This window comes from Zonotrichia leucophrys, chromosome 7 (assembly GCF_028769735.1).
Source record: "Zonotrichia leucophrys gambelii isolate GWCS_2022_RI chromosome 7, RI_Zleu_2.0, whole genome shotgun sequence".
Lineage (NCBI taxonomy): Eukaryota > Metazoa > Chordata > Aves > Passeriformes > Passerellidae > Zonotrichia > Zonotrichia leucophrys.
Window position 1 is genome coordinate 12,458,066 of NC_088177.1, and position 20,619 is coordinate 12,478,684.

Below are 20,619 nucleotides of genomic sequence, written 5' to 3' on the forward strand. Positions count from 1 at the left end.
AGTGTCAGGCCCACTGCCCCACAACTCCAACCCAACGTGTTGCTTCTTCTGAGGGGAACAAATCCTATGCTGCAAGAGGGGGAGCACTGGTGCATTGGCTCAGAAGCATTACCCAGTAATCAATAGGGATGTCCACAATGAAATAGGACCAGTGGAGCAATGAGCCTTGGACATGGCTTCTCACATAGTTGTACAATATCTCATTATAAAACACTACCGTTAATAATGCCATGGTGCACATAATCTACAGCAGAGTAACCAGACAGTACTGTAAAACAGTAAGAAAATAAAAAAAAATTGTAATAGGAGTGTGAAATGAACCTTTTTTCCTTCTCACTTCATCTCTGGAGAGTGTGCTAGGTTCCTTTTTAGCTATTTTCCTTTCAGGAGTAGAAATCCTGCCTCTCCCAGTTTTAAAAGGTTTCTCTTTTTTATGCTTATCAAGAGATGATCTTCTCAATTCTCTTTCTGCTTTCTCCTCTTTAGGAACAGTCTCTAACTGTTCAGTCATGATGCTCCTATCATCATCTGTAGGATCAGAGCAAATTACAACAACAAACAAAAGATTAGTAACAAATGTTAACAATACTTCAGAGGAGCAGGGAAAAAATAGTTGAAGACAGAGCAGACCATTAATTTTAAAAAAGCAAACTATTTTTACCATTTCTCTGAAACATGCTGAGATTACTATTATAACTGTAATAATTTTGCTTTTCAATCATTATGATTTGGAAGCAAAAATATTCAACAGACAAAACAGAAAGGATAATGCACACCTTGAGTGTCTGCCCAGAGACTGTCTGTGTCCATGATGGAGTCATCAATTGTTGTTTCATCTTTGTAATCATCACACGTCTCTGTTTTGTAGTTAGTGAGCAGGATTTCTTCTCTCTGGGGTGAAGCAGGAGCCTCTCGGGAGCCTTCCTTGGGCTCAATCTCCACTTCTTCAACATCCAGCTCCTCCTCAGCCTGGGAGTCTCCTGTTTCAATGTCTTCCTGCTGAGTGGCAGCAAAGCGCACGCTGTGAGAGGCAGATTCACCCTCATCAACTGTTGTCTGCACCACTGTGATGAAGTCATCCTCCACTGTCACCACAGATTCAATAATGCCTTTCAGCTCAGGCAGGGCTTCTGGGCTACCCTTGGCTCCCATTTCCTCTGCAGCAGGCTCACCAAACTCTGGGGGCATTTCTGATGCAAGATGCTGTTTATCCTCTTCTTTTGCTTCTTGCCCTGCTTCCACCTCTTCTTCCTCATATTCTTCCTCTTTCAGAGCTCCAGCTGCCAGTTCACATGGCAGCAGCTTTTGGGTTTCTGTAGGTTTCACAGCTCTATCAAGAGTCTCTTCAGCTCCTTCTATGAGTTGTGGTATGCTCTCCATCTGAATCTCAGCAGGCTCCTCCTGGAGAGGCTCAGCTTTTGGCAAGAGGGGCTCCACAGAAGCCCCCTTAGCTGGTAGCTGTGTAGGCATCTCTTCCCCAGACACGGGAGGTTTTGGTTGTTCTGCTTTGACATCCTCTGGTTTCACAGATTCTCCATTTAAACTTTCTTGGGCTTGATCATGCTCTCCACTAGATTCATAAGATTCCTCCTTATCAACTGCCTCTTGATGTACCAGATCCGGCTTAGTTACTTTTTCTTTAATTTCTATTTCTGACAGTTTGGTGCTGTCCTTTGCATAACTAGGCTCAGTCTTGGAAAGTACATCTGCATCCTTTGCTTCTCTGGAGAAGATGGTCTCTTCTTTCTGCTGAGCGTCTTTGGGTTCAGGCTCCGCTTTTTTAAGAGAGGTTTTGTCCTTCCCTGATGGAAGAGAAACAACCTCACTGATCTTAGTGTCTAACTTACTCTGATATTCTTGGTCAGCTCTCCTTGCAGCTACCTCCATATCATGCTTAATAGCATTGTAATCTGGTTTAATTGGAGGCTCTAGTTCTATATCAGCTATCTCAGCTATTTCATGAACAACACTAAGAGTCTTCTCCTTCTCCAACAACAAACAAATAGAATCCTTTTCTATTGCTATCTCTGAAGAAGAAATTCTGTCATACATTGTGTCAGCAGGTAAATGAACTTTACTAGCCACACTTTCTTCTTTCCTTTCTAACACTGCCTCAGCTCTTGTCTTCTCTGGTTCTGCTCCTTTAATGGGACAGACCTCTTTAGAGTCAACTTGATCTTCACTTTTTTCTAGCACAGTATCCAGTTTCTCTTTTTTCTCCTCTTCAAAGTTCCTCACCAGAGTGGACTCACCATGCTGACCTAAATCTCTTTCACTGAGGAAGTCTTCTTTTGATTTTTCAGCAGCTGCCAGCTTCACTTCTATTAAAGACAAGTCAGGAGCAAGGCCACGTCTCAGTTTTTCGTCTGTGCCTTCGTAGAAGGGACAGGTTTCACTTGTTAAATTCTCACTGTCCTGAACTGGGGAGGGGAGTGGTACTGTGTACTTATTGAAAACACAGTAGCCCAAGTCTTCCAGCTGGCTTTCAGCTTTCAGAATTACATGGTTTTCATTTGTCACAGGTGGCAGGGTTGTGCTGCTGTCTTCCACAACAGTGTCAGCAGGAACTGGCTTCTTCTGTGCCACCTCAGCATCTGCACTCACAGAGGCTAATCTAGATCTTGTCCCTGCCAAGTCTAACATTTCAGGCAGGTCAGGAGCCAGGACAGCCCCATTTTTGTAGTAATCTTTGGCCTGGAAAGATGGTTCAGCCAAGGTCTCAGGCTGGACTTTTTCTTCTACCGTCACTTTTTCTTCTTCTGTGTGCTCATCCTCCTCTCTACTTTCAATGGGGAAGCAGGGGGCCTTCTCCACTGCTGGTGTGGTTGCTGGCAAGTAGTCATCACCTTCATCCATACTTCCACTAGTGTTAGTTAGAATATCTGAAGCGAGGGGAGAAAGATCGTGTGCACGACCAAAACTAAATCCTAGGGCTATTGAATCCAGACAGGACATGGGCAAGTTAATAGACATACTTCTCTGTTCAATGGCAGATCTTCCCCCAAGTCCCAAGCTCCTGCTCAGAGTTAGGTCATCTTTATTTTTACTGTGAAGTTCTCTCTTATCCCCATAGACTTTGGGGTCAATAGTGAACATTCTTTCTGTTGGAGAACTGGGTTCTTCAGATGTGTCTGGTGTATAGCTCTGAGCCAGGGTACTGTACCCCATTTCACGAGCATGCACATTCTGCTGCTGATTTAATTCTTCCTCTTCCTCCTCCTCTTCATCTTCAGGTATTAGAGGACCTCTCTGATAAGGCTCATATTTACTCTCTTTAGTGTCACTTAGCTCATAGTAATCACTGCTTTGTTTCAGACCATCTGCTTTGAAGGCTTCCTCTTTCAGAGCAGAGGTTTCAAAATACTTTGACATTCCTGACTGATCCTCCTCTTCCTTCATTTGATGAGGAGCAGCAAGACTTGCCTTATCCTCCTCAGTATCTTTTTTAACATCTTTCTCTTGAGAAGCTTCTAGAGTAGGAGTCTTCTCAGTGGTTAAACCTGGTGCCTCAGGGGCTTTCTCTGTTACTCTGGATAACTGAGCGGTATCAGGGTGCTCTGCTGTTTTCTCATGACTCAGTTCATGGCTTAACTTAGCTGGGGGTACCTGTGTGCTTTGCTGCACCTCCTTTTTCACATCTGCTGCTGAGAGCCCACTTTGGTCTGTTTCTTTTTCTGCTTTGAGAGTATCAGGTAATTTTTTAGCTTCACCATCCTTTTCAATGTCTGTTTTGTCTGGGGGAGGTGTCTTAACTTCTGATTTTGTGGTCATTTTACGCTCATCTAATAGCTGAGCCTCCCCTTTATCATAGAAGTCGTACCTTTCTTCCTCATCACTCTCATCCTTAGTCAAGTCCTTTTCCTCTCCCCATGGAGGGATTTTTGGGGTGCTTGGAGTTTTCAATCCATCTACAGTTACTGCTGAGACTTCCTGGAGAGATAATGTCCTGTCTCTGTGGATCTGTTCATCTTTACTGAGATCTTTGGCAAACAGTTGGTCAGTAGGTTCCTGATGTGTTTTGAAACTGTCTTTGAGTGAAAGCTCCTGGGGGAGAGCAGGAGATGGGCCTGAAGGAAGTTCACTTTTGGCTGCTTCTGCCTTGGGTTCTGGTAGCAATAGAGAACTTTCCCCATAGCTGATGGCACCACCCTGGATATCTTTGAGGTTGTCTTCAAATTTGATTCCCATAACTTGGTTGGTTGATGAGGGCACACCTGCAGTCCTTTCTTCCGCCCTGCTCACTTCAGGCAGCTGAGATGACAAGTGCTCTTGTTCTTGAGGAGCAGGAGGCTTAGCAGCAGGTTCTGCAAAACTGGCTTCCCCTTTCATCTGTGAATCAGTTTTCAACATCCATTCTGATGGAGGTGAAAGCACTTTGTCTTTGCTCTCTGAATCCTTTTCATCTGTAGTCTCTGTTTTTGCTGACTGTGGAACTAAGGCATCATATTTAGGCTGCTCAACAGTCTTACTGTCCTTCCCAGATTCACGTTGCTTTGTGTCTAATGGTTCTGCTGCAAAAGGGCATGTGCCCTCCTGGACACGGAATTCCATCTTCGTGGCTGCAAGTAAATCTGAAGTAATTTGTTTGGGTTTTATAGCAAAATTATTTCAAGCACTTACAGGCAGGCAGTCACGTGGCCTACAACATTTTAATATGAATGATGGAATGGAAAGGGAGAAAGATGTGAGCATGCAGCAAGGCATCCACCTAGAAATCTGCTTTAAAGTGTTAAATACTAGTTTCCTTTCAATATATAAGGTTTTCTAAGAAAAATGTGAGTTGTACACGTATAAATGTGAGCACTGAAATGAGATGATTTCATGTAAATTCTTTGTCTTCATGATTTGTATACAACAGCAAAATCACAAATAACCTCACTTCATTAGAAGCTGTGCTGAACTCCGTAGCTTATGTAACTTTTGTGTTAATGAAGTCTGCAACTTCAAAGGAATCAGTGGTACCTTTGTGTGTTGCTGATATTTAAAACATTCATAGTTATACATTTCTATGTATTTTTATACATTTTTCTTCCACATGCAGCCTAAATTAGAGGTAATGCCTGCAAAGTGTTTTGCAAGTTTCAGAAGAGGCTGTTTTTTTAACTGTACTCCCTTATAACACTTGCTCTTTGTCAAATTACCAGACTCTCACTGCTGTCACCAAACCAGCATGTGGAAATCAGCAACAGACCTACCAATACTCCCAGACCTTGAAGGTCTGGTCTTCAAAATGGCCAGTCACCTACAAAGACGTAGGTGACATAGCTAAAGTCAAAGAATATTTGGCATGTTTCTTTGACTCTGGATCAGGCACTAATTAAGTTAATTTGAAACTAAAAAGGCTACTCTTATACTCTGCCACTTTATTTTCAGAGGCTAATACCTAGTTAAGTTTTTTTAAATACCCAATCTGTTAATCATTAATAGCTCAATCTTTTTTTAATGTCCTGTGGAAGATAATGATTCCTATCTCATTTAAATCTTCCTGTAATGGAAAATATGAAGAGAAAGACTTCAGAATGTGGCATATCTTTCTTCACTAATCTGTAAAATAGTTTTTTAAAATTTTTTTCTGAGTTTTTTCTAAAGCTTGTTACAACTAGCATTGGGCCAACTCTGAATTTCTTCAGATCTGAAGTCCATGGAGGCATCTTTTTGCTTTGATGAATCTGACTGTTTTTAGAACAATTAGTATAAAAGTATTGCTCATTATTTAAATATTTCAATATGTTAATACTGAATCAAAAAAGCAACTGCCATTCTAAAATCCACAGGTAACCAAACTAGAAATCTACACCTACAGTAATTTTGCTCCTTTGTGATTTTACATGTGGTGACGGACTTGCAATCCCCATGAAGTACAAAGCATGGCCACTGGGCTGACGTCATGCTCATTTCACAGGAATTAAATAGCTAGATACTGCTTTTCTCTATGTATCCTCCTGTCTCCCTTCCTGTAGTGCAAGCAAACAATACCAATGGCATCCAAGCATATTCTGACTGCCAAAGGAATTCAGTGCTCTTCAGCTGGGCCATTTGGAACACAAGCCTCCTAAATGCAGCATTCCTTAGCCAGGCAGGGAGTGGGTACATCACTACTCCACACAAGGTGCCTTTGCACCTTGTTCCATTGGCTGAACAGAAATATAATTAAAACAAAAATACTGAAGCCTAGTTCTTATGTACTGAAAGATGACTGAGTAAACATTTTGTTCAGAAACTATGTCTAAACTTCACCCAGTCCTAAACTTCAATTTGAAGGCAAATGTCCCAGTGGAAGTGATGGAGATTTTGCCTAAGAAGGGCACTCCAGCAGGGTTAAACATTTGTAATAAAGTGGCACACGCAAAAAATAAGAATTCTGGCAATGACTGAGGAGAGGAGGGGTGGATTGCAATGGATGACAAGGGTATGATATAAGAAGCAATAGCTTTCAGGAAGCTAAACCAGAATGCACTGAAGCACACACAAAAAAACCAAACCAACCAAACAAAAATCCTGCACACTGCAAATGAAAACATTTCTACAGTTTAAGCATCTTTATGTCATAGTCAAAGGCGGCAAATCTGCTGTTTGAAAGAAATGCAGATGAACCTCTGCACCAAAAAGAAAAAAAATACACAGATTAGCAATGTGACTGGCAAACACATCTGAGATGGGGGAAAAAGGCTTACACAGAGGAATAAGCTTAGCTGCAAAGCAGTATTTTACCATGGCAAAGTAAAAAACTCAGGAATCAGCCGCAGCGGTGGGAAACCATGTTGTCATACAGCACCTACACAATCAAATTATCCACTACACACTCTTCAAGCATAATAACAAGAGCAGTCATACTAATAAATGGGCAAAACAGAAAATGAAGCAGGCTTGGAAAGCACTGGAGAAAGCTGGAGAAGGATTTGCTGGCAGCAAACACATGCAAACCTAAGGAGGACACACCTTCCTCAGCCAAGGAAGAGGGTGTGTCTTTCAGGAGTGCTCCCACTACAGGGGTCACACTCCCTGCTGGATGCCACATTTGGCACTTTTTCTTCATGACACACTGAACCAGAATCCAACTGACCCTCACAGAGGGCCTCTGCCTGGTCCAAAGGCTTAAGGGGCCCGTGCTCTTTCCCCATTGGCTTCCCAGGAAGAGCAGCAGGTTTCACTTCCACAGCCATCAGACTCTTTACTGGTTCTTCTTCTTGGAGATGGAAAAAACAGGGGACATCCCCACCAACAGTAAACACCAAGCACACAGCTGAACAGGATTGCTTTACATAACCCTTCCAGGACTGCATTTACATAACCCTTTCAGCTCAATATTTTCTATTTAAGTCTGTAAAGGACTGCCAGTACCCAGTTCATTTTAGCCACCATGGAACTGAATTTTCCTTAGGGAAAAAACCAAACCAAAAGCCTGCCTCCCCCCAGACAAGCATGTTTATGCCACAAGATGAGAGCTGAAACTGTTTTACAGGCATACCTCTCCCAAGGATGACAGTGGGTCAAAGAGTCATTGGAAATGGAGATGGAATGGAATGATGGATGGCTCTGACAACACTAATGCATCAATGAGCTCAAAGTACACTGATATTTTTCTAATAAATGTGCTGTTTAGTCCAGTGAATGACATTCAGCTGAGGTGGAGGAAGGTATGAGGCATTGATTTCTTTCTGCTGACCTTGGTAATACAGACTGCTGAATGCCAGCAAGTCAATCTACTGTATGAATCCTGGATTTGGCAAAATACTGACAACTTTCAGAGTCATAACTGGCCTTATGCATGGCTAATGATTAATGGTTTTTGCAAGATCTCTGCCAAGTTTCCTACACTGAATGGGTGTATAAACAATTCTCCCTTATGCTCTCTGACATCTGAAATCCTTATGTGAAAGTCACTATTTTAACACAAGGACTCTTAATTTTCTTTGCTGTTTCCCCACTTATCCCCAGGCTCCTCATCATCAACTAAGTCAAACAAACCAATGAATGCAATACAACTATTTTGTTCATCCAAATTTCTAAAACATACCACTCAGCCCATAGGCTGTTAGGATCAGTACAGTAGAATCAGTAGAATCAAGAACAGTCTTTGCTCGTGCCATGGAAGAAGAATTATTAGAAAAATCTCCATTCCAGGCTTGTACTCCTGCCACTGTGACTCAGACAAAAATTACTGTGCACGATTAGTATTCCCTCTGATAATAAGTAAGGATTAAGTGTGAATCCTATGATTCAGCAATGTACTCAAGGAGCTGACCAGCAGCCATACTGCAGGCAACCTGATGAGTTTAAAATATGTCTCACAATGAAGTACTTTGCTGAATCAGACCTAGAACAAAGCATTTTCAAATCTGGAAGTGGCTGTATCCATCCTCTTGGAATTACAAGGGCTTTATTTTTCTCCTGAGACTGTCCCAGTGAAAACCAGATAATCAATCATCCCTTTCAGCTATGGCCTTAAAAGAATGATTTAAGGAACATAAACACTAGTTGAAGCTGAAAAAATATCACTATGTAAAGAACAACACATTATTAATAACATAAAATAATTAAGGTTAAATACTGTATCTTAAATGAACAGAAGCCAGGAGATTCAGAATCAGACCCTGACCAATGCCTGAGCATTGCAGAATTATTTGCACGTGGGCAGATTGCAAAAGCAGCCTCTGCAGGACAACAGGTCTCTAGCTAAAAGAGACCCTGACTTGAATAACTTGCTTTAATTTTCTTTTCCTAATTTTATGTGCTTTTGTATGTACTTCCCTCTTAATTAAAAAATGCTAAGGACAGCCTTTTACTTTACTCTGAGCAAAACTCCTTCATTTCCTGGAACATTTTTCACAAAGCCACATGAATAAAAATAATTACTCAAACTAGAAAGTTTTCCTTGAATTAACAAGAGAATCCTATATCCTCTCCTTGTGGAGCAGACTTATGCCAAGCAGACTGCTGCCAGCAAGGACAGCTGTCTCACACAACAGTCTCAGTTGGAAGGGCAGGAAGGCTCCTTCACACACAGAAGGATCATCAAGTCCAACTCTCAAGTGACCAACCCATACAGGGATTGAATCTTGGCATTTTAGCACCATGCTCTCACCAGCTGAGAGGACCCCAGGGTCTCAAAATTCCCATCTTTGCACTCATGATCCAGCTTATCTGCCCTTTTTCTCCTACATATAGATGTTCTGAGATCTTACACTCTCACCAGAGGCAGATGATATCATGGAAAGGAAGCTGCCCATGAACTAATCAGGCTGTTATGTACACCTCTAGCACACAGCTAAAGTAAGGCTACCCCTGTGATTTTTCTATCTCCCTACCCTTGATTAGATATGCTGACACAAATAATCTTCAATTATTAGTGCTGATCTCTTACTAATGCTGTTACAGTATTAGGCTCTGAATTCTGTAATTATCCTGTTAATTCTGAACAACTCTGCTTTTCTTAAAATGAGCCAGAGTCTAGTTTCAGGGAGACAGCTTCATCCTCCTGAGACACAAACCTTTAGAGGATCCAGTACTATTTTTGACTTCAGCTGCCAAGACTGAGCGCTGTGAAATGAAACATCCAACTATTTCACCTTTCAGAAGTCGGCTGTTCTGGTAGTGAAGAAGACTCTCCCTTGATTTAACTTTTACATAACCCCTACTGATAAAATGCTACTTACTGATGTGCTCAGGTCATAGAAACAGGAGGTACAGAGAGGCTTTTTTCCTCTCCATGTTTGCAGTCAGCTGGCACAATGCAAACGGAACATGTCCACAAAACAACTGGAAATCAAACATGACCCAATATGGCCTGAAATTACCTGTGCACACTGGGGCAAAACTTACTTCACCTGCTGGGGAATTAAAATCCTTCCAGGGCTATCTTTGGTATAGACATATTTTTCCCCCATTGTGTAAACAATTGACTTATTTTCAGTAACAATATTGTGGCCTACTGTGCATATTGTTCTTGGCAGTATTTCTCTAGCACAAAGAACATATTATCTTCCAGTTCTTTTAGCTAGCTGCTCCTTTTGCTTCTGCTCTAAGCCAGGCCTGAAGAATAAGATCCCTGATTTAAGTGGGAACCATCTGACCCCAAAGCTGCTCATGCTGCAGAGACGTGGAGAGACTCTTGGAGGGGCATCACTTCCATCTAGGGGAAAACACAACCAGGTTTTCCTCCCCAGCAAGCAGCAATGCCAGACACACAAGGAATGGAATGGATGGCAGGTGAGTAGAGGGGAAGAGGAACCAAATGGGACCATGCTCAGTTCACCTTCATCATGGCCCAACAAGACCTCTGTGCTCTTCACTGTGGCACTGGGGTGAGTACTAGAGCCAGCCCACTCTGAGCTGAACAAAGGGTGTTCATAGTACTCCTCATCTGAGCTGCAGGGCTCCTCCTGGGGCACAGACACTGAAATGGAGGGGGCCAGGTGCCACTCCCTGCTGGCTCCTGCAGTGACTCCCCCACAGCCAGGGCCGTGCTGGAGCAGCCCCACCTTATCCTCCGCCCCTGCATTTACAAACACACACAGACAGACAAAGGCTGCAGGACAGACAGACACACACAGGAAAAATAAAACAGGATGGACACATGCTCTAGCAGCACCAGCCACTGCCATGCTGGAGTGGATGACACCAGCCAGGCTACTGGTTAATGCAGGATGGAGGAATGAGGCAGTTGTGCATTTTAACACAGGGAGCATGTACCTGGCCCTTTCTGCTGGTTTACCAACATCAGAAACCAATCCTAGCAGTAAGTGAATTTCAAAACTACACACTAATTGCTTAGAAGAACACATGCTGTGCACAAACCACATCTCACAACCCATACTTTCCTCATATGTATTACACACCTGACTGACTGTACTAAAAACCTCTGAAGTGTCCTGACATAACTGTATTCCTCATAATATTCAGATTTAGTACTTAAAAGTGTAAAATTTAAAAAGTTTTTTAATTAAAAAGAAAACCAGCTTACATTTTGGCCAGTGGTGATTTTATTTTTCATTGTACCTGTTTCAAAATTCCCCATTTTTCTTTTTCCTATAAATAAGCAGCATTTAAACAACAACAACAACAAAAAACCCTTCCCAAAGAGCTATCTACCTTTTTTCCCTGATAAAGGTCACAAAATGCTGCCCACAGCAGTCTCTGTTAGTCCTATATTTTATGCTGTTGTGTCATGTTTCCATGGGTGAACTAGCTCCCACCTCAGTGTTTGCTAATGCTTTGGAATGACAGGCTTACTCCCATCACTGTAGCCTTGCAGAAAATCACATTAGTGGGACTACACCAGTTACTGACAAGTACAGGGAGGGGCAGTTTTTGCAAGACAAAGAAAAATAACACTTCCCAATGAAAATGACTGGCCTACCACCTCAGCCATACAAGCCTAGAGGGGACACTTGGGAAGTCCTGTAGGCTGAGGAATCCTCTCATCACAAATGAAGCTATGAAAAATGAAACATCTAGTGCTAGGGAAAAGAGGTTTAAGTCCATTCTCAGTGTATGACACCTGGTAGTTTGATGAACACTGATTCACAGGGTGCCTTAAGCAGCTGCAGCCATTCCACTGGATTTCCTACCAAGCTCCAAGCCCATACTTTGTGTCCCTGGCCTTTCCAAAGGCAATTATAACTTACAGGATTTCCCCCAGAGCCCCCAAAAATGTCACTCTTAGATCCAAAACAGAAAGCAAGGTTTTAACACAGGCAGTGTTAACAGATCTCTTTGTGGGATGCCAAAACAAGAGGGCTCAGGAATGCTACCCTAACTGTGATTACCCAAGCCTTGGAAACAATTTTGATCCAAAACAATCCCATTCATAAGAGCTTTAAGGTTCTTCCTGGCAAACAACAGGAAGTTTTAAGTTTCTTTCTACAGTACATCATGACAAAACAACATCTGTATCTTTAGAAAAAGATCCTCTGCTTTCTCAGGTAACTGGCAGCAAGCGTCCTGTAACGGCATGGCATGGATTTCTTATGCTGTAGGAGAAACCAATTCCATGGGCCTGTGTTTAATACTGGTGCCAGCCCTGAGGCTGGCTGGGACCAAAGGTGTGCACAAAGACCCCACATGGAACTCAGTTAGGAGAACTGTATTCACAGTTTCTTTCAGGGAACAAAGAGTGCACTAACCACTGATAATTTGGCCGCTTCTCTTCTGTAGTGGAATCCAACCCTCATATTCAGGGGTTTATGCAATATTAAAAGAGGCAGGTGTGGAAAGAAAATCTGGCAACCAACTTCTGCCAAGCAGGAAGCTCTGCAGAGCACTGCAGTAGGAAATGCTAAGCACAGCATTGTGCCCAAGCTTCCCATTTCCCCCCACTACTTAAGAGCCAAAAACAAGATTTCAGGGAATCATCTCAATCTATTTGCAGTGCAGAACCTGTGGATTTCTTCTCCACAGAAACATCTACAAAATTCTGTAACAGATTTGAGGGGGTTCAGAGTTTGCAAAAGGCAAATTACAGGGGGTGAGCCCACACTTCAGGGCACAAGAGACAAGGAATGAACTCCCTCCTAAATCCAAGAATGTTCAAAACCTCAACTCCCCGTTCTCACACCAGCCCATGAATTATTGAAGACAAGAGCTGAATGAGCAGAAGCACTTGCCACCTATTCAGCTGGAACTGGGACACTAAGATAAGAAGGGAAGGTTGATATGGTCAAGAAGCTGAACACAGAGAAGGAAGATGTGCAGAAGGGGAGGTTCTCCTTCCAGCTGTGGGTTTATTTACCCAGGGGCCCTTCAAAAGCAAAACGTATCACCAAGAGTGAAGGTGAAATCCCAGCATTTGCCTATACTGTTGCAAACAAGACTGAAAATCCCTTCTTTATAGGCTCTGAACAGACTGTACTGAACAGACTGAGAGAAAACAGAGGCTTTGCCTCTGCTCCTTAAAACTGCAGGAACTGACAGCAGTAAAAATGGTTAATATTTGCTATTGTGATGGTCCAAAATCACCAGGAGTGCAAAGCCTGCTGCTGTTTGGGGTTGTTATATCTGCGGCTATTTTACAGATTTACATTGGTTTTTTATCAGTTTGAAAGAAGATACTTTCAGAATTAATGCAGATAATTTCATTACCAGGATAATGATGTCTTCTAAGGAGGCTGTGCTTTTATTTCAGCAACAAGAAAAATCCTTTGTTATTACAGTCCCTTCTAATCTTTTCCGTCTCAATACATGGGAAAATCCCTAATGCATTTTAAAGTCCAAGATTAAAATCACTTCTCACAAAGGCTAATTCTGTTTTACTTTCCTTGTATGTTTTGAGAATGCCTTTCAAGAAGTAATTTCCACCGTCAACAAATCCATTTTACAACACTTGATTCTTTTCAGTTTACAAAACATTCTTATTTGGTATATAAAGGCTGATCTGCCTATTTCAAAGTGGAAGACAGCCCATCAGAGGCACCCTTCTTTTCCTTAATGTTTAAATTTTTTTTACATGAAGACATTGTGGACCATCATCAAAAGGCAAAGAGCACAAAAGAAATGCCAAGAAATTAGAATATTACGTCAGTCCTTCCAGGCAGATACAACTGATAAAAGGATTAGAGGGTGCTAGGAAGAATTTAATTTCCTGAACAAAATTATGTTATTATAGTTGAAATGAATATAGTAATTTCAATAAGGCAAATCAGTTCTCTTACCTTCTGCAGCAGTAAAAAGGGACAGGTTCATTTGAATGCTTTCCTGCAGCCAAATCCAAGAAACCTACATCCAACTGACTCCTTTCTCTCATGAAATAAACCTGACCCACAAACCTCTCTGTCTTTCCTACCTTTTTTTTTTTCCCTTTTAATTTGTGTTTGCTGCATGGCTGGCCACATCCACCTTTGTCAGTCTACAACAGTGATTTCCTTCCTACATTGACTGAAGAAGTCTCTTGGATTCAAAGCAATGCGACACACACTGACAAGTGCATTAGGAAGAGCTTCTAGGAGAAGGGAAAAAAAAGGTCTGAGGCAGACACACCAAGGGCTCACCTTTTTTGTTCAATTAATTAATAAACTGCATTTTACTAAGCAGAAAGATGGACAATATAAAGATGCATGAGGATGGATTGCCAGATGGTATAGGGAACAGGAGGTTTAAACAAGTACAGGAAAACTGGGTCAAACCCTACTGAGGCAAACTCTTCTGAATGGGAACTTTGCCTGAATAAAATTGACAGGTCTGGCTCGCTCAGGTCAGCAAAACCTGAACTTACCCACAGAAAATAAGGACTGTATCTTCTAATACAGAGCAGAGCAGAAGATTTTTACTGCCATTTTTACTACACTGAACTGACAATACTGATATTTTTGTAATAAGCAACATAATAAATTTGTAGTGAAATTATTTCTAAGTTTTTTTTTGTTGCTTCAAACAACTCTACTGTGAGTTCCTGTTTGAGAGCCAGACATAAACAAGAAGCTTCCAGCACAGTTCATTAAAGACTCAGGACATGACTTCTATCTATACTTCCCTTATAAAACTTCCATCTGCTCTTAAAAATGAAGCACTGAATCAAAATCTTCCATGTTGTGGAAAAGTCGCTTTTGATTAATGTTAAAGAAAATTATTGGAAAGTTATTCAAACCCAGGACATTGTGTAAGTCATTGAAACATCTCCCAAGCACTGTCCTTTCAGCCCTTGTAACCACCTCTCTGCAGGGTAAGTGCTATTATATTAATTCAATTCTACATGCTAGGAAAGAGAAAAGCAACAATGTTCAGTGAGTTGCTGAGTCATTTGCACAGCTGGGAGCTGCAGTCTGGCAGCAGATAATAACCTCAAGTTGTAGAGTGTTTTCCACCTTCCTGTGTTAGTACAACTAGCGAAATGCTTTCCATTTGCTGTGGAGCCAATCTACAACCTTCAATTAAACAATAGAAGGACCTTATAAAACCCTAAAATACATGCAAATATACAGCTGACACAAGCAGCACACAAAGCCGAACCTAAACCTGAGGCTAATGGAAGAACCTTGACATTGGACTGAAGCAAAAGAACAAGCCCTTCACCATGATATGAAAAATTAAAAAGCATACACAGGACTAAACAAGTGAATTATGTATTAAAAAATAGTGATAAAGCCCTGGTAACCATTCTAAAAATCTTTGCTAGTGCCTTACCAGTTCTCTTTTCAGTTAATAGTTCTGATTGCCATTACCTCTGTGTGATAAGTCTAGGAACTGTTGTACTGTTTTTTAAACACACAACAGGCAGATTTTTAAAAAAAACCCAACAATCAATTAATCAAATTCTTTATAACTGTTACTAACCACACCCAGTGGGCTCTTCCAGTAGAGTGGACTGACAAATGTTGTTGTTAACACAGCCTGTAATTTCATTGTGTCAAAAATGACTGCGTGATGGAACATGCCTAATTGCAGTGTCCTCATTAACTGAGTCAGAGAATGCTAGCATGTGAAATAGCAACCATCCACTTGCAAAATTCATAGAGGCTCTGTGTTAAAATACCAACAAAGTTTGTTCAGCAGATGATAGGAAATTATTTTCATGCACTTATGTAACAAAAAGAAAGATAAAACGCTGAAAGAAAATCCGAGAAGGAAGTAAGTGGAGACATAAAAACATGACTGACATGAGTTCAACTGACAGTCCTCTGGAGATTCTGAACCCAAATCCTCCTTATCCCCACGATGCAGCTCAGTTTGAACACCCTGCTGTCTCCCTGTGCTGCTGGCCCTGATGCAGCAGTTGTCTTCTGCTGAACAAAGCACTCACGCACACGCCTACACTGCGGCAGCTTCCAGGGATTCAGGCCTCTGCTCAACATCAAGGCAACACTTCAGCTCTTTGCTGGAGGAGGTTTCAGCAGGAGGAAAATGCAGTGATCACGGGCTACTGAAACTGAACACTCGTGCAGAACAGAATAGAAACTTGCTTGGTAAGACTAGAATGTGACTGCTGCACTTGGTGGGCACAACTTCCAATACATGCAGGCACCGGAGCATGAATTACACGTCAAGGGCCAAAGAAATGATCCAGCTCTGAATCTCCTTGCTTTCATGCATTTAAGATTCCAAACCAAAAGGCAATGGTAATATTAGAAATGCAGCCAAACACATCTCAAGAAACAAACAATGACCTATACTTAATCATACTTCTGGTGACCACACTGGGACAGCAGTGGCTCATATTGCATACAACAGGCAAAAAAGTGAGCAACACTTCTCTTTTTCTTTAGCATAGATGCACTTAGCATATCCCTCAGCTACCTCTGTGCATGCATCTACCTCATCCATGCACTGCAGCTGGTTTGCAGATGGGGAGTTACTGCTGAGAATGCCTTATTTTTCCACATGAGAAGTATCTCCATTGCAGAAAGTATCTCCATTTTCTGATTTCCCCATCCTTTAGATTCATGTCTCATCCCTCTGCTGACAGCTCTGCAATGTCCAGGAGACCCTTACCTTCCTCCAGAACTCCAGTCTGCTCAGAAGCTGGTGATGGAGGTGGGGAAGGAGGCAGGTTGGCTGACTCTTCAACTGCTAGAAATCAAACAGTGAAAATGAGACAGTCATTAATTCCAGGAAGACCAATTCATGATGTAAGCTGCAGTCAGCCTGTTCTGCCCAACTGAGGAATTATCTGATGGGGACTCATGCTTGCCAGATTTTTAGACAGATCCTCGCAGATTACATGGACTTTTTAAAACAAAAGGATTTATTCTTCTGTTGTTGTTTTCTAATGGGATGAATTACTTACAAAATTCTGGTTATAGAGCACAATATAAAAATCAAATATGAGATACTCTTTTAAATATGCATTGCCTCTTAAAAAGTGTTCAGTCACCCAAGGCAACAATAAAAAAGCTTGTGAGCACAGAGTTATTATAAATTCACACCAACTATCAGAAACTGGCACCCAATCTCTTTAATCCACCTTGAGTATGTGAAAAGACTCCATTCTGCACACTTTTCTTCTTCTGCTGCGTTCAAGGTTAATCACAGAACACATGCAAATATTGCTTGTCTAAATGCAAAAGATATCAGTGCAGGGAACTTATATCAGCTGTGACATAACAGTGATTCATCTGAGCAAGGCACAGAGAAAACTTAGATGCACTTGGACTGGGATTTACATTCATTCCCAGTCATGAGAACAGATGCTGAAAATAATTTTTTTTTCAATTACTTCAATTCAAGTATGTTGAAATTCTAAACATGCTTCTTAAGTGAACTCAGCATGACCTTTGCATTTGATCTCATACCAATAACTTAGTGAATTTTTTTCTTTAAAAACAGATCCACTCCTGGGGCTTAACCAATGTTTAAAAAAAAAAAAACCAAACAAATCTGTTTTAACAGCTCTGTCTTATCAACAGCACCTTTCAACAGGCAGATCTCAGTTTACTGTTCAGGGCTTCTTTCCAAGCACAGGCAGAATTTTTCAAAAGCCCAAATAGAATTTTCCAGGCTTCCTCCTATTGATTTCAGTGTGATTTGGAGAAGACCATATGTGACTTGTCCTTAAGGTGTGCTGTCCGGGGACAGAGTTTGTATAAACTCATCATGATATCTGACCACAGGAACTGTAACACCAAGAGTTGGTTAACTGACGACATGCTTCTCACAATGCCTTTTAAATTACTTATCTGACTAGATGGAACTGAATATCCATTCTGCCTGTCCCAGGCCTGAGTGAAGTGATTTGGAGAATTGAGGTCTTCCATGTAAAACTGAGTCTCTGCAAAGAAGGGAATTACCAAGCAACACATCTCCCTGCTGCAGTTCTAAGTTAGTTCAATGAAGCAAAAAACCGTGGGAACCAAATTTCCAACAAATATTCTAAATTACTCATTGACTTATTTCATTCCTAGGCAAGGCCAAGCACTGCACCAAAACAAGCAGATGACCTGTGGGGAAAACACTGCAGGGCATTGTTTTGATTTCATCACAATGAACGTGCACTCAGGAGAATCTATCCCAGGACAGGCTGGCATGACTTCCTTACCTCAAGATGATGTATGTCCTTTCTCTGGCCTTGGTGGACATGTTTTGAGTTACTGCAAAAGTTTTCTGGCAAGGAGCAAGCACTTTAGGTACAAATGACTGTATACCTACCTTCTTTTATAGATGGATAAGATAAATACACAGACAAAGGAGGCAAGAGGAGGATGGAGACACAGCATGGACCAGTGGCATTCTTACCCCTTCCAGTACAGACTGCTGGAATTTGCTTTTACCATGTGACTCCTTCTTCCACAATCTGCCCTCACTCTGCCTGGTGCTCTCAACCTGGAGTGCCCCATTCCTTTCTGCTTCCTGTGGAGGTGCTGCCCCCTCCATCCATTTCAGCAGCTGCCACCCAACCAGCAAAGCCTCACTTTCTTTTTATTTGTCACTCCATCTTTGCCTCTTCAGATGTTAATCCTTCACATGGCTCAACACAAACAATCCCAACCAACACGATGACAAACCCTACCACCAAACACACTCATGGCTACTCAACCATGAGTCAAAACCAAGGTGGAGAACTGCTGTTAGAGCAAACAGGGAATGAGACAGTCACAGGGCCATGAAGAACAAGGATCCTGCTATAATCCTGTGGTTCCAGCATTTATCCAGTGGTGGCTATGGTTTACAACCACAACCATAAGCAATGTGAATACACAGCTGGAACTGCATTTTTTAATACACATACAGACATTTGGAGACACAAGGATACCTGGAACATTCTTTGTCTCATTTTACCTAAAGGTAGTGATCCAGGCTGATCTTTGTGCTGGGCTTCTTTTTCCTGTTCACCTTTCAGGACTGCTACAGCTTCAGCTGTTACTACTTGTACTATCCTCGCAGACACTTCTTCTGTGGCAGCAGCAAAGTCAGAAAAAAAAGAAAGAAAAGCATGCTAATCAGAATGGTGTTCTGAAATCAGAAAGATTAGCTTAAACAATAACAAACCAGAGGCTGATTTAATCCATTTTTAAAAGGTAATCTTTTTTCCTGAAATACAAGGAAATCATTAAAAATAAAAGAGAAGGACCAGATATTCCAAAGGTTTCAGTGGAAAATGCCAAGTATTTATAAAGATCAGGAGCTTGCTCTAATCAGGATGCACAAAACATCATTATTAAATGTTCCTTCTATTAGGGACAATGTGCAGCAACTGCAATATTTTAGGACAATCATTTATTAAATGCCTAGAAAAATGTCTGTAGGTATTGTTTTGCAAATGGGTAGAATGGGCAGCTGAGTAATGTATTTTTTGACATTTAATATACAAAGCTAGCTGCATTCCAACATGCCCTTTGGACTCTAATTCCTCTTCAGCAGCACACAGTATGCATTAAAGGCACTTCCCAGACAGCCATCTCTGCTGGTGAGGGGCTTGAAGGGCCAAATAACATTCCTGCATGGTTAAAATCAATACTTCACCTTCCTCACTCCTTTGAAGGCTGCCACACAAAGCTTTATTTGAACAGCAGGTGTGAGTACCATGCAGAGGGATGGCAGAGATGACATTTTTTTAGTGGAATGGGCTCCTTGCTGCTGGCCCCCAAGCTGCTCTGTGCATGCAGCTGACTGAGGCACTGCATGCTTGACAGAACTGGGTGCCACAGAACACACACTCTGCTCTTCCCCACTGCCCACAGGCTGCAGCACACCTGGAAGGGCTGAGAACTGCCTGCTCTGGTGAGCAGAATGTAGAAGTAGGACCACTCAAGGAGTGAATTCTTCCAAACTGAGAAACTGTCTCAGCTTGACTCCAGACCCACTCAAAGGTGCAGTGAGATCTCATCAGGCACGCAGCTGCATGTGGAAGCAACCAGAGAAGTTTCCTCCCCTCTGGATGTTCAGGTCCCTTTGATGTAACAAATCAAGATGTTAAGGGCTGGTCCAGCAGCATTCAGAAAGCAAAGGGTTTGTGGTTCTTATCTGTATTTGAGTCTGCTCTCCCTTAGTCATTAATCAATGTATTTCTCTCTCTCAGCCAAACTCAGTGGAAATAACCCCCTTCCCTCTCCAGCTCTATCCAAGTGCTGTCTGACAGCTGTTCCCAACACAGATGGAGCTGACCCCCAGGGAAGGCCACAAGCTGCACAGTCAGAGCCCACCAGCTGCACAGCTGGGCACACCTGGGAACAGCAAAACTTCACTGCTTCTCCAGCCCTTGTGCGGAGACAGAGGTTTGTAATGGCAGAGGTCAATACACCCTGCTCCTGCCAGAGCCCCCATTAGTCACCATCCTGAGGGCAGGAATAAAAGCTCTGCTCACTCATTACCACATCCTTCAGGCAAGAACTGCCTGGGAAGGGCAAGTATGTTTAAATCAATGCCCTACATGTAACTTTACAGCAACCACTCTGACAAGGGACTGTCCATTAGATTAATAATGATTTATTTTCACAGTCACTCTTACAGAATTCCCTTGTATTTTTATTGTGAAGCTATTCCTCTTCATTTGTCCTTTAGAAAAGCCAATTGATTTTCCCAAAAAACAGATGTAAATTATCACAATCATGTCTGTCTAAAACCAAAGTGTTAGGTTAATCTTACTTTTACACAAGTGATTTAATGAGATATTAAAAATCCCCACCCACTGGCAAAGAACATTCCTAATTGTTGGTGTCTATACCTTACAATTCACTGCACTCCTGGCTGGTC

The 20,619-nt window shown here is 41.9% G+C and overlaps 1 protein-coding gene across 43 annotated transcripts in view; it reads right to left on the reverse strand.

Moving 5' to 3' along the window:
- MAP2 (microtubule associated protein 2) overlaps positions 1–20,619 on the reverse strand; it is a 223,801-nt gene that overhangs the window by 30,839 nt on the left and 172,343 nt on the right. For 24 of the 43 annotated variants that reach the window (XM_064717816.1, XM_064717825.1, XM_064717834.1 and 21 more), the window contains 4 exons: positions 18,706–18,819; positions 16,423–16,500; positions 777–4,571; positions 322–528 (listed from right to left, as the gene is read on the reverse strand). In XM_064717816.1, the coding sequence (XP_064573886.1) occupies positions 322–528; positions 777–4,571; positions 16,423–16,500; positions 18,706–18,819 (4,194 nt within the window). The remainder of the gene's footprint in view (positions 1–321; positions 529–776; positions 4,572–16,422; positions 16,501–18,705; positions 18,820–20,619) is intronic. The other 19 variants (XM_064717848.1, XM_064717846.1, XM_064717850.1 and 16 more) reach the window with 7 other exon arrangements.